The sequence below is a fragment of the Chrysemys picta genome, chromosome 2 (genome assembly GCF_011386835.1).
Source record: "Chrysemys picta bellii isolate R12L10 chromosome 2, ASM1138683v2, whole genome shotgun sequence".
Classification (NCBI taxonomy): Eukaryota; Metazoa; Chordata; order Testudines; family Emydidae; genus Chrysemys; species Chrysemys picta.
This window is the reverse complement of record NC_088792.1, coordinates 234,079,105-234,091,890: the sequence shown is the minus strand read 5'-3', so window position 1 is coordinate 234,091,890 and position 12,786 is coordinate 234,079,105. Positions and strand designations below refer to the sequence as shown.

Genomic DNA, 12,786 nt, shown 5'->3' with positions numbered 1-12,786 from the left:
TTATTCAGTATCAGAGGGGTAGCCGTGTTAGTCTGAAAAATGTATCTGTAAAAAGCAACAGAGGGTCCTGTGGCACCTTTGAGACTAACAGAAGTACTGGGAGCATAAGCTTTCGTGGGCAAGACTTGCATCTGAAGAAGTGAGGTTCTTACCCACGAAAGCTTATGCTCTCAGTACTTCTGTTAGTCTCAAAGGTGCCACAGGACCCTCTGTTGCTTTCTACTTATTCAGGTGCCTACATATAGATTAGGAACCTAACTTTTTTTATTTTTGAAAAGCCTGGCCATGTTTTCCACACTAACCCCTTTTACTCGTTGACCATAATTTTCTTAAAAAAACAAACAAACCAAATTTTAGTCTGAAACGTTCCATGATTGATTTCAGCCTGAATGTGATTTTTGTGTAATGTTTAACCACATATGATTGAAAGAAGGCTAAATCAAGTCAGTATGAAAATAAAATCACTTTTTTTCTAGTGCTGTCAAAATTAATTGCAATTAATCGCGTGATTAATCGTGCCGTTAAACAATACTAGAATACCATTTATTTAAATATTAATTTTTAAAATCATGATTAATTTTTTTAGTTAATCGCGTGAGTTAACTGCGATTAATAAAAAGCCCTACGTTTTTCACATTCCAATAAAAATTGTGGAGTTGTATAACTTGAAGGAAGCTTAAGCAAGGCACTTCTAAATTAGAATGATTATATTCGTTTTCACTGAGGAAAGAAAAACAATCCAAATCGGATGAAGATCAGCAGCGTCACTGTGAATTCTAAGTTACCTAAGAGAACAATCAAACAAGAAAGAGTAAGGCTATGTCTACACTCCAAACTTAAATTGACCTATGTTAGGTCGATTTACAGCCATCACAGTGCCTGCCCCTCTAATGGTGACCAGACAGCAAATGTGAAAAATCAGGACAGGGGGTAGGGGGTAATAGGAGCCTATATAAGAAAAAGACCCAAAATTCAGGCTATCCCTATAAAATCGGGACATCTGGTCACCCTAGTTGTGGTGGTGAATCTCCCTCACAGTCACCCCCTTCCTTCCCCGCTGAACACTCAGCTCACTCCTGGGCAAAGGGCTTCGCTCGTGGCGGGGCGGGGAAAGACCCCGGCTGAGCGCCCCTCGTGCAGCTCAGGAAAACGTTCCCTGAGCCTGGGGCTCCAGGCTGGTGGAAAGGGGGCGGGCAAGGGCTGGTTTCCTTGGCCCCGGTGAAGGAGGCGGGGAGACGTTTCCTAAGTGCCCCCAGCGCTTCGCTTCCCTAGCGGGTCTTCCAGCTGCGGGTCCCCCAGCCTCGCCGGGCTGCGGGGCTGCAGGCGGGGGCCGCCCGTGGGGAAGCGGAGGGGGAGCTGAGGTGCGTGGCATGAGGCGTGTCCCTGGCTGGCTGGCCGCGCTCCGCGCCCCGCCACAGGCGCTCCCCCGGTGCGGGACTCACTCGCTGCTCTCGCTGCCTTCCAGGTGGCTGGAGCGGGCGGCGGACAGAGCCATGAAGCGCGCCCTGCTGAAGATGTTCCAGCCGCGGGAGAAGGCGGCGTGCGGCGGCTCCTACCACGGGGTCGTGTGCGAAGCCGATGCCGCCTCCCTCGCCTCGCAGGACGTGTTTAAGGTCGGTGCGGAGAGAAGCGGGGCAGGGAGGGCAGACGGGCTGGCGAATGGGGCAGGGGCAGGCGCTGAGGGCGCAGGGAAGGCTCTGCCGGGGGAGATGGGGGAGGTGAGCTGTCTAAGGTGGGGGCATGGGAGAGGCTGGAGACTGCAGGGGGCACAGAGGGCGTGGGGCAGGAGGAGGCCTGGAAGGGTTGGATTTTTATTGGTCAATATCAGCAACCCTCCATTTCCCCCTACACCCACTAACACCCCCCCCCCCACACACACACACTGTATTTCCATGGGTAACAGTCCAAATGTACAGCCCGGGGAAGGAAGAAAAATGCCGCTTGAGAACTTGCCTGTAGTGATGGTGCAGCCCTGTTGGTCCCCAGAAATTAGCTACTATGATTTTGGATATTCCTAGATTAGTATTAGCTATCATGACATGAAGAAGAGCTCTGTGTGGCTTGAAGGCTTGTCTCTCTCACCCACAGAAGTTGGCCCAATACAAGATGTTGCCTCACCTACCTTGTGTCCCTTGAGAACTTACCAGAGTTTGATCTAAGATTACTTGGTATATTTGGGGATGGGATATTGACAATTTAGATTTTAATGGTACTATAGCTTGAACGTTTTGAATCTCAGTGTCTACTCTCATTAAATAATGATTGTCTGACCCCTTCTATTGTCTGACATGCAGGGCCGGCTCCGGGCACCAGCCCACCAAGCATGTGCTTGGGGCGGCACCTGGAGGGGGGCGGCGCGGCCCTAGGGCCCGAGAGCGGGGCCGGGACTGGGATCGCCGCCCTCCCGCGGTGCTCCAGCCACCGGGGAGAGCGGAACCGCGGCGGGCTCACCGCCGGGGAGACCAGAGCCCCGGCCGGGCTCTCCACCCTCCTCCTGGCGCTCTGGCAGCCGGGGAGAGCGGAGTCGCAGCGGGCTCGCTGCCCTCCCCTTGGCGCTCCGGCCGGTTGGGGAGAGCGGGCCCGCGGCCGGGCTTGGCGCCCTCCCCTGCTGTGCTCCCCACCGGGAGCGGGAGTGGGGGGGCGGCGGGAGGCTTTTTTGCCTCGGGCGGCAAAAAAGCCAGAGCCGGCCCTGCTGACATGCAGCTGCATAATTTCCTGCAACTGTGAACATTTTAATGGATTTTTTTCTCCAGAGCAGCTCAAAATCCTGAGGGCACAAGCCCCCTCTCTTTGAAGTGTGACTTGAAGGCACAGCCCAGAATCATTCTCAATCTCAGTGTAAAGTTCTCTTCAGGGAAATGGACAAGATTATTTATTTTCCTTCATGGTTAAACTCTTTCCCCTGGACACAGGGGAACAGAATAGAGGCTGGTGGGTAGGAAGATCTCTGACCTTATGCAGAAGGGAAAACAGTTGAGTCTAGATTACTTTCATTTTTGTTAATTTCATTTTGCTGCTTGTTTTGGGCTTGATTCTGCACTCATTGAAGTCAATGAGAGTTTTACCATTGGCTTCAATGAAGCAGGATTTGATTCCTTCGGCATGGAGCTGTGCAGTTGATGAGCTATGGAGGTTTCTGGTTGTACCAACTGCAAAGAGCACATACTCATTTCAGTATTTGAATACAGCTACTTATATGCATTATCAGGCTGTAAAACAGGAGCAATAATATGCAAATTATACAGCAATTCATGTGGTATTTTCTGATTCTTATTCTTTGCCATTCTTTTTAGCAAAAGGGAAAATTAGAAGCTGGAGTAAGGATGTTGAATTACATTTATACTTTTAAATATTGTATTTCACGTTTGGATTGGTGTGAAAGTGCCTGTTTTTTAATTTTCTGTTGCCAGCTGGTTTATATATTAGTTGGTTGATCCATTTAGTTTGTCTTTGATATATTGAAAGCTCAAATCAATTATAAGATTTATTATGATAAATCAATGAAAAAGTTGAACATTTTCAGAAATAACGTCTTTTCCTTTTAGAAACTAATTGAATGGTAAGGCCAGGAACAAATCACACCTTTATATTTCACATAATGAAAAATGTGTGCAAGGTCCTTAGCAAAAATAAAAGTAATATATGTAGTCCAACTGCTTCTGAAACTGATAGGCAAATAAGACAGAGAGAAATTTTATTCTGATCTACTTTTTAGCATATGGTGTCACTAAAGTCTAGTTTACTAGAAAAAAAGAAAGAAATTTACAATATTTGCACCCAAAATTAGGTGATTTCAGATGGAAGTGCTTGCAGATTACGGAGTTTCATTAAGAAAAATCGTTCCGGGCTTAGCAAATTGGATGAACTGAATGCCACACCATTGCATCATGCTGCAGGAGGAGGTCAAATAGAATTAATGGAGATGATTTTAGATGATTCTTCCAATGAAGGTAATACATTATTAAATTATCTTCTGTATCATTAAATAAAAATAGTTAAATAAAAGCATTCATTACTTCAATGGTGTAGACTGGTGTTTGGATTTATTACTGCCATTTTCACAGAGGAATCATGATTTTCTTAACATTGTTTTGGTACCTTTGCTACATGTTCATCCTTACTCTCCTCTGTTGTAGTATGTTGACATTTCTAATTAATAAATTATGTAACATTTCCTCTCAATAATAATATTGTGGATTCAGCATAGGATGTAATTAATTACCTGAAATTCATTTATAATGTAACTGGCAGCTTAGTAATATCAGCAAGAGTCTTTCACAGTTGATGATTTATTTAAACAAACCTACAAACAAACAAACAAACAAACAAACAAACCCAATGACAGAGAGCCTCTACTGAAAATATGGTATTTCACAGGAAAATCAGTTGTCTATTAACTACATCAGAACATTTGCCAGCTACATGTTTATTGTAGTATTTACTTTTTTTTTTTTTTACCTTTTGACCTAGTGCTAAATGTGATGGACTCCTCTGGAAACACCCCACTGCACTGGGCCACAAAAAAAAACCAGGTTGAAAGTGTTAAATTACTTCTCAGCAGAGGCGCTAACCCAAACATTCTAAACTCCAGTATGATGGCACCTCTTCATCTAGCTGTGCAGTGCCTTCACAATGAAATAGTTAAGGTAAGATTATAGTCCAAGTAAATATACATGCATAAAGGGCTCAAGAGCCACCTGGACACACAATTTCACTAGTTGTATGCAAAATTCCAAGTGTAGAAATTCACACACAAGAGGCTTATATCCACTGAAAATATATCCCTTTAAGTTCTTCAAATGGCAGGAATGCTGTTTAGCATGTGGCACTCACAAAAGAGATAATCTGTACTCAGAAGTTGATAAGAAAAAGTGACTTATCAACAAAGTTTTCCATTAAGATTTGTTCTGACAATGATTTTTAGTAAGAAAATTTGGTTTTTAGTAAACAAAACATTTTATAACCATGTTGAAAACAATTTCAATATACATATTGATAAAGCTGAAATTAAAATGTTGATAAAATATTATGAAAAATTTAGCAGCAAATGGGACTATTCCAAATCCTGTGAAACAGAAACAACTTTGAAATTTTTAGCAAAACTATTTCCCCATTTTTGACTAGGCATATGTTGTATGGGTAGAATTCTGGAAGTTACTAGCTCGTGCCTTTGTTATAACATCAGCAGAAAAGCACTTTTCTAAATTGAATCCAAACTCTTCTAATAGTTTTCTCAAACACAAAAAGGAAGAAAACACCACTGTGTTCCATAGTTTAAATAAAGTTCTGTAAAATGTCAGAGATTCCCCTAAACAGCTACCAAACCTCCAGCTTCCCCCTCATAGCTTTTGCAATGCACATATGCACTATCTGTTAAAAACAAATCTGGAACACGTTGGAATTTGAAAATTGAATTCTGGATTTAGGTCTAAATTCATCTTCAAGACTCTGCACAAGTCTGCTCATGCTTACGTATATGCTCTCATGTCTTCCCCCTCACTTTCCTCTATTCAACCTAACTCTCCCTTTGTTTCCCTTTCCAAAAGCTAGTTAATATGCCAAATTCTCCAGTGCAGACAAGGCATATGGGAGCTATTAGAAAGGGAAATAAAGTAAAGTTTATTTAGCAAGAGAAAACACAGAAAGAGAAATATAGATAATATCTAGAGACATTTAATTTTTCTCAGATCTCCCAGAATCCATTGCTTCTTAGACCTGTGCTGGTAACTTTGATAGATATCCAGACAAAAGTAGAAATTCAGTGGTATATAGTTCAGTGCCAGTGTAAACACAGGGCGAAACTGAATCAGAACTTGACCCAAAATAGTATAGCTAGTGTGGAGTCACTTTACTGTTGGTGCTTACAGCAGTCTTGACCCACTAGCTCAATTACTAGTGATTCTCTACTGCAGGGCTGGTTCTAGGTTTTTTGCTGCTCCAAGCAAAAAAAAAAAAAAAACACACTCCGAGAGCGCAACTGCCGAAGCAAAAAAAAAAAAAAAAACCACCCGGAATGCCACCCCTGGAATTGTGCCACCCCAAGCACATGCTTGGTTTGCTGGTGCCTAGAGCCAGTCCTGCTCTACTGTAAACATAAGCTTTGTTTCCCTGATCTACTCTCACCTGCACCTTCTTACACTGTGGTACATACATCTGGAACTCCTTTCCTCTCCTTCCATTACTCCTTTATTCTGCGTGCTGTTGCTCCTCAAATAGAACACTAATAATAAGAAAAGATTCATGATAAGCAATTAAATTAGTGGAAAATTTTAAAGGTTCTCTTTTGTGGCTATTAGCCAGGATGGGCAAGAATGGTGTCCCTAGCCTCTGTTTGCCAGAAGCTGGGAATGGGTGACGGGAGGATCACTTGATGATTACCTATTCTGTTCCTTCCCTCTGAAGCACGTGGTTTTGGCCACTGTCGGAAAACAGGGTAATAGGCTAGATGGACCATTGGTCTGACCCACTATGGCCGTTCTTATGTTTACTGTCTAGGTGTTGGTCCAACACAGCAGTACAGATGTTAATCTGGAAGGAGAAACTGGCAACACACCTATAATACTAGCATGTTACAAAGAAAACCCTGAGGCACTGACACTTCTGGTACGTAGAATTATTTGATTTTCCCTAATGTTCTTCCGCTTATCTTAATACAATGTGTTGTCTGTTTTTCTACTTTGTATATCTCTGCTTAACCAAAGAAGCGTAAACATAAATTAAAGCCCCAGTACAGGGCTATCCCTAGACATTTTGGTGACCTACGCAGCCCCCTGTGGGGGGGTGTGGCCCCAGGCCTCTGCGAGGGAGTGGGGGGTCCCAGACCTCCATGGGGAGGCAGGAGCAGGCTTGGGGGGCAAGAGGGAAACCACCCCCCAGCATGAGCCGGTGGAGCGGGTTGGGGCTGTGTTGCTCCACTTCCTGCTGTCCGATGATTGCAGCGAGGGCCTAACCCTGCACTCATGGGGCGGCTGGAAGTGGAGTGACATGGCCCCAGCCTGCTCCGCTCTGCTCCCCTGGCTCCCAGCCCTGGGACTTGGAGGGCAAGGGGGAACTGCCCCACAGCATTCACCGGCGCTGCAGAGTGGGCTGGGGCCGGGTCGCTCCACTTCCTACCGCCTGGTGAGTGCAGGGTGCACCCGACCCCTGTTGCAGTCCCCCAGGACGTTGCTCAGAGGAAGGGGTGTAGTGGGGGCGGGGCTGGAGCGGAGCAGGGACGGGAAGAGGCGGGGTGGGGGTGCAGCAGGGGTGGGGGCTTTGGGGAAAGGATGGTGTGGAGGCGGGGCTGGGATGGAGCAGGGGCAGGGGCCATGGGGAAAAGGCAGAGCCGGGCAGAGGCAGCTTTCCTGGACAGCTCAGCCAGCCAGGGGATTGGGCTGGCTGCTGGAGCAGCATGCAGCTGCATAGGGCACCAGGAAATTTGGGGCAATTTGGTGCCCCAAATTTCCTGGTGCCCTACGCAGCTGCTTACTTTGCGTATGGGTAAGGACAGCCCTGCCCCAGTACTGCAAGTTGCATGTGCCTGAGTGGAGCCCCGTTCACTTCAATGGATCCCTATAATACTGCAAATAAATGTGTCACATCCTTGTGCTCTCATATAGTTCCATTACATGTAAGGATGCATCTATTTGCAAAATTGGTGTCTTAAGCTAGAAAAAAGACATTTTAGCATCTTGCATGAGGTACATTTTTTTCCTTTTTTCTGAAAAGCAGTGTGTTTTATCTGCCAGCATGTGCCTGTCCTTCCTTGAGAATCTTTTAAATCTGTTTGTACTTACAGCAACACTATGAAAAAAAGTGTTAACAGGATTCTTGAGTGCATTAGGTGAAAACAATGCCCATTCCTGAGAAAAATATCTTGTCCTGGCCAAGCTGGAGGAAAGAAAAGAGGTTATGGATGTAGTTTAATTAGGCTGCAACTTTATTCTCTTAAAATATCTGGGAATACCCAGCAATAAATCATACAGCGTGGGTCATTATTATTTTCTTAATTGTTTTCTCCTATTTGGGAGAACTGCTGTCTGCCCTCCCCCTTCCCAACCTGGTCCCAGTCTGTCACTGGGACCCCAGCACCATTGAATGAGGGTTGTGGGGGGCTGAAAAAAGGGGACCAGTGTCCCCACTGCACTAGACATTAGGAGCCCCAGCCCCATTTCCCCAGTGTCTTCCCCTAAATTCTTTTCCAAATTGAGTTTATCAGGGAACTGTATTCCCCCTGTACCGTGTGCCTGCACTGGACAGCTGCTACACCTACTATCTACTAAGCTCCTGCACTGGGTCTGGGATCTGCTGTGAGGAAGGTGAAAAAACTCACCCCACTTTGGTCAAGTATATTTAAAAAAACCCAGAAAACCCCAAATGAAACGTGATTTTGGAAATGTGAATTTTAGAAAACGGAGGGGTAAACTTCAAGCATGCTCCTTGAGGAATTACACTTCACTGTTTATTGGATTTATATGTATAAGTCTAGCCTGCTATTCTATTTTTTTTTCAAATAAATCATGTACTTTAAAGATCATCAAAACATAGACTAAAGACAGACATTACAAGTGAGAAAGTACATCTATGATAATGTGTTATTTGGTCATAATGTTCAGCATGCCATTTAACTATATGTGAACACTATTTTTCAGCTTGAAAATGGAGGAAAGTTATGTAAATCAAACAAAACTGGATGTATGCCTGTCCATGCAGCTGCCTTTTCAGGTGCAAAAGCATGTATGGAAATTATTTTAAAAAAAGGTAAATAAATGTTCCAAATCTCTTTTGTTTCATCCTTATTAGTTACAGGGTACTGTAAATGAGCAGCCTCCTCCCAGCTGCCCTCTCGTGGTCTCAAGGCAGCCCTTCAATTGGCCCCTCACCTCAGTTTCCCTTTTGAGTCCCCAGTATCTCTGTGGAAGCTTATCTTCTAATCCACACACAGTTGATTAATAAAACATAGTGCAAATAGACCATAGTAAAAGTTCCAAAACATAGTCCATATTACCCCAGTGCAAGTAGTCCTTAAAAATCACATATCCTTTTGGCCACTGACATAACATGGACCACATTCTGGCATCTTCTGCTACACCTGGACTCTTTGTCAGTCCTTTGTTTCTCAGCTTTAACAGCTAGCCCAGGCCTTCCTTTTGGGGGGCAACCCCGCTCTCCTCATGGGAACTCCCAAAGCCTCTCTTCTGGGAGTATCCTCCTTTCATTCTTTCTCTGGATCCAGCTCTCCAGCAAGGAGACATCAGTTGGTAAGCCCTCTGCTGCTGCCCCTTCCTTCAGCCTTTTCTGGCTGTTGGCTCTGGCTTAGAGCCAACAGGAATCTCTCTCTCTCTGCTACTGCTGCTGCTCCTTCTCCTCCTATTATTATTATCTTTAGCCGTCTCCAGCCCTGGCTTTCTGACTTGAGGATGCCAGCCAGCCAGCAAGACCTTCTTGCTGCTCTCCTGCCTTCAGACTTCTCCCAGGGACTGCCTTCTTTCTATGGCATCTTTCCTCTCCCTTCTCCTGTCTGACTCCTGACTGACTGACCCAGCTCTGACTTTTAACTGACCTTTTATAGGCCCCCAGGTGCTGCCCCATCCTCTTAATTAGCCCAACTGGGAGTACCTAGACTGGGACAGGAGAGCTGAGCCCAGTTTCATTTAATGGGCCAGTTATCCTGTTACGGTACAGCTAATAGTTGAGCTGGGAGGCTTGTATAGAGGTACATCCATGAGTTCTGCTTGTGCTAGTGCCTAAAAAAGTAGTGTGTCCGTGGTGGCACAGGCGGTGTCTCAGGCTAGCTGCCTGAGTATGTGCCCAGGGATCAGGTGGGATTATACTTGCGCCGGCTAGCCCATGTGGCCGCCTGTGCTGCTGAGACACACTGCCATTTTTAGACACTAGCTCGAGCAGAGCTAATGCGGGTATGCCTAAGCGAGCTGGGAATCGCATCTCCCAAACATACCTGTAGTAACACTTAGTGCGTATTTAGTACTTTGCTTCTCAAAGGACTGTGCAAACAAAGGTTTTGATCCTGCAAACATTTACACACTATAACTCTCTACAAGTTCAATGAGAATGCTCCAATGAGTAAAGTTACACATATGAGTAAGTGCTTGTACAATAAGGGCCATAACTTATATGCTCCCTTCAATGAACTCCATGAGTGTTAACAGGAGTTACATGTTGGTATTGTGGGGGAAAATATATCCCTATATTTGTTTGTTTTTTAAATCTTGATTTCTTGTGTTATCTTTATTTAATATGTTTGTACTTTGTTTTCTTTCTCAGGTGAAGAGTTAGGCCATTCTACTGAAAGTCACATCAATTTTACCAATAATGGAAAGTGCAGTCCTCTTCATCTGGCAGTTCAGAGTGGAGACTTGGAAATGATTAAAATGTGCATTGAATTTGGAGCACAGATAGATCTGAAACAGGTAACTGTTAATATAATACAATACATAATCCCCTTCGTTTTCCGTTTAAACTGATTTTACCGAAAAAATCCCGGGTTTTACAGAAGGTATTTGTTTTTTTCCAATTTTGTATTATTCAAATATATAAAAATAACTTGTTTTATTAGGAAAATACAATGTATTGCATGAGATATATGTATTACAATAAAACATCAGTCTGTGTGTACATGAAAAGCTGCCTGTTAAAGTAAGGCTTTGTATTAGTCTAGAAGATATGCACAATAAGCGAACAGGCACACACTCAAGCTCTGAAGTGCATGCCCATCTGAACCTACTGATGAATCTCATGCCCATCACATACACATTTCAAGCTGCTAGCAGATAATGGTTTAAAGACCTGATATACTAAAATGGGAAGAAAATAAAAATCTGTATCAGAATAAGTTTCAGAACATAAGGAAGTATTTGAAAGTTTAAAAAAAACAAAAACAGGAGAAAAGGATGAAATTGAGTGTATGTGCTGGAAATGATGTGGCCCAATTATTTAATGTAAACATTTATAGGCTGATAGTTCTAAGTCTACAAGAGTAAACTGTTTATTCAAATGAAAAGTTTTATTTGGGGATTAGAGATATATTGTTTTCTTAAACTCAGAGGTGGCATTATGTTTTGAGTTCTGTTTTAATTCTGCAGCAAAGCACATTGAGTTCCATTCATCAAAGCATTAATCTATTGAATACTTTTTTCCCGTCCTTCAGTCCACCAAAATAAACCTCAATATTTACCCAGAAAAATGTTTTTTTCCACCTATTTCACCTGTTTTTGTTGTTGTAGAAATAAACACTGATAAATTCCTGGGAAAAATAAAATACAAACAAAAAATGAAGGGCCTTAGCAATATACTTGTGTCTGTTAGAAATAGTGTAAGTAGCTTTTTTCCCTTACAAACTGTATTCTGAAAAGTTTTACACAGAGAAATAATGCAATTCCACAGATAGTTAAGGGAAATTAAGAGGAATAAGCAAATGAGCCAAAATAAGGTTTCAGGTGAAATTTGTGAATAAATGGAGAATCAGAGATAAAGAAATAAAAGAAGACTTTTCCAGATGGCAGGAACTGCAGAAGAGAAGACCCTCCCTCCACCACTGGTTAGATTGCATAGCTCAGCAGAGAGTAAACTAAGTGCTAGATAAGTGGTGTCATCCAGGAGAGTAGAATGAGAAAAGGTTTCTGAGGGAGATTGGAGCAAATCCAAAGACAAGAAAACTCCTACAAACAAAGCATGAAATCCTGGCCCCCTTGAAGTCAATGGCAAAATTCCTGTTGGCTTAAATGGAGCCAGTATTTCACCACAAGAGAAGGTAGTTGTGAACTAGATTTTGAAATAAATGTTGTGATAGCAGAGCTGTTGGAAGGTAATGTGGTTGTGAGAAGATGAGGAGCAACATGCTGAAGTCAGGAGAAATCCTCAATTGGCTAAGGCAGTTTTAAGGCCCCTTTGTACCAGATGAAGCAGTGTCAGAAGCTGCTCCTCAATTCTGAAAGACAATTGTGAACCAGAGAAACACTGTGGAATATGAGGATAAGCTTGAAAGCGGAAATATTACTGGCATGGATTTGTGTTCTGAAGTGCACTTCCAGTTATACAGTGCTTAACAGCACTTTGCTGGAAGTTGGGACATTTAAAACAATGTATTTCTGTTAGAAAAGCTAAATGAAAAGCATGTGGTATTTACAAATAGTTATTTCAGTGGTAAACTTTGCAGAGAAGGCCTGCAGTGACAAACGGGTTGTTGAATGACTCAGGAGAACAAATTATTGACCAGACCCTGTTTGTCTTTCTCATGCAAGCTATCTTATTGACTTCCACAGGACTCCTTGTGTGAGTAAGGACTTCTTACATTAGTAAGGATATGCTGGATCAAGCAACATTTACTCACCGAAAGATTGTAGTACTTTTTATATCTAAAAAGTCAAATCCTGCTCACCTCGCTCTGACCACTAGTCTGGTTGTAATAAGTAGGACTACTGGTGTAAGTAAAACAAGAAATCCTACTGATTACAATCAGACTAGTGGACCCGTGGAAGCTGGAGAGGAAGAGGGTGTGCTACAGAATTTCTATTAATGCAGCTAAATGTGGAACAGTCTTATGTTCTTCATTCAGTTTTCTAACAAATACATATTTCTGATGAGAGCCCAGACCTTAATCAGATTACTTGTGTGAGTAAATTCTACTCATGTGAATATGGAAGACTCATGTGAGTAAGGATTTGCATGACTTGACAAAAAGGAGTGTCTTTCCTTTATGACAGATTTCAGAGTAGCAGCATGTTAGTCTGTATTCGCAAAAAGAACAGGAGTACTTGTGGCACCTTAGAGACTATTTCCCCATGTTAA

The 12,786-nt window shown here is 43.2% G+C and overlaps 1 protein-coding gene across 2 annotated transcripts in view; it reads left to right on the top strand.

Annotated features, from left to right (window-relative positions):
* The first annotated feature begins 1,171 nt into the window (after positions 1-1,171).
* TRPA1 (transient receptor potential cation channel subfamily A member 1) overlaps positions 1,172-12,786 on the top strand; it is a 69,881-nt gene continuing 58,266 nt past the window's right edge. Inside the window, exons 1-7 of one of the 2 annotated variants that reach the window (XM_042845041.2) lie at positions 1,225-1,361; positions 1,466-1,613; positions 3,788-3,950; positions 4,471-4,646; positions 6,496-6,603; positions 8,631-8,739; positions 10,264-10,409. In XM_042845041.2, coding sequence (XP_042700975.2) covers positions 1,494-1,613; positions 3,788-3,950; positions 4,471-4,646; positions 6,496-6,603; positions 8,631-8,739; positions 10,264-10,409 — 822 coding nt within the window. In that variant the 5' untranslated portion in view covers positions 1,225-1,361; positions 1,466-1,493. Of the gene's footprint in view, positions 1,614-3,787; positions 3,951-4,470; positions 4,647-6,495; positions 6,604-8,630; positions 8,740-10,263; positions 10,410-12,786 lie in introns of both variants that reach the window. The other variant, XM_005309284.4, reaches the window with a different exon arrangement.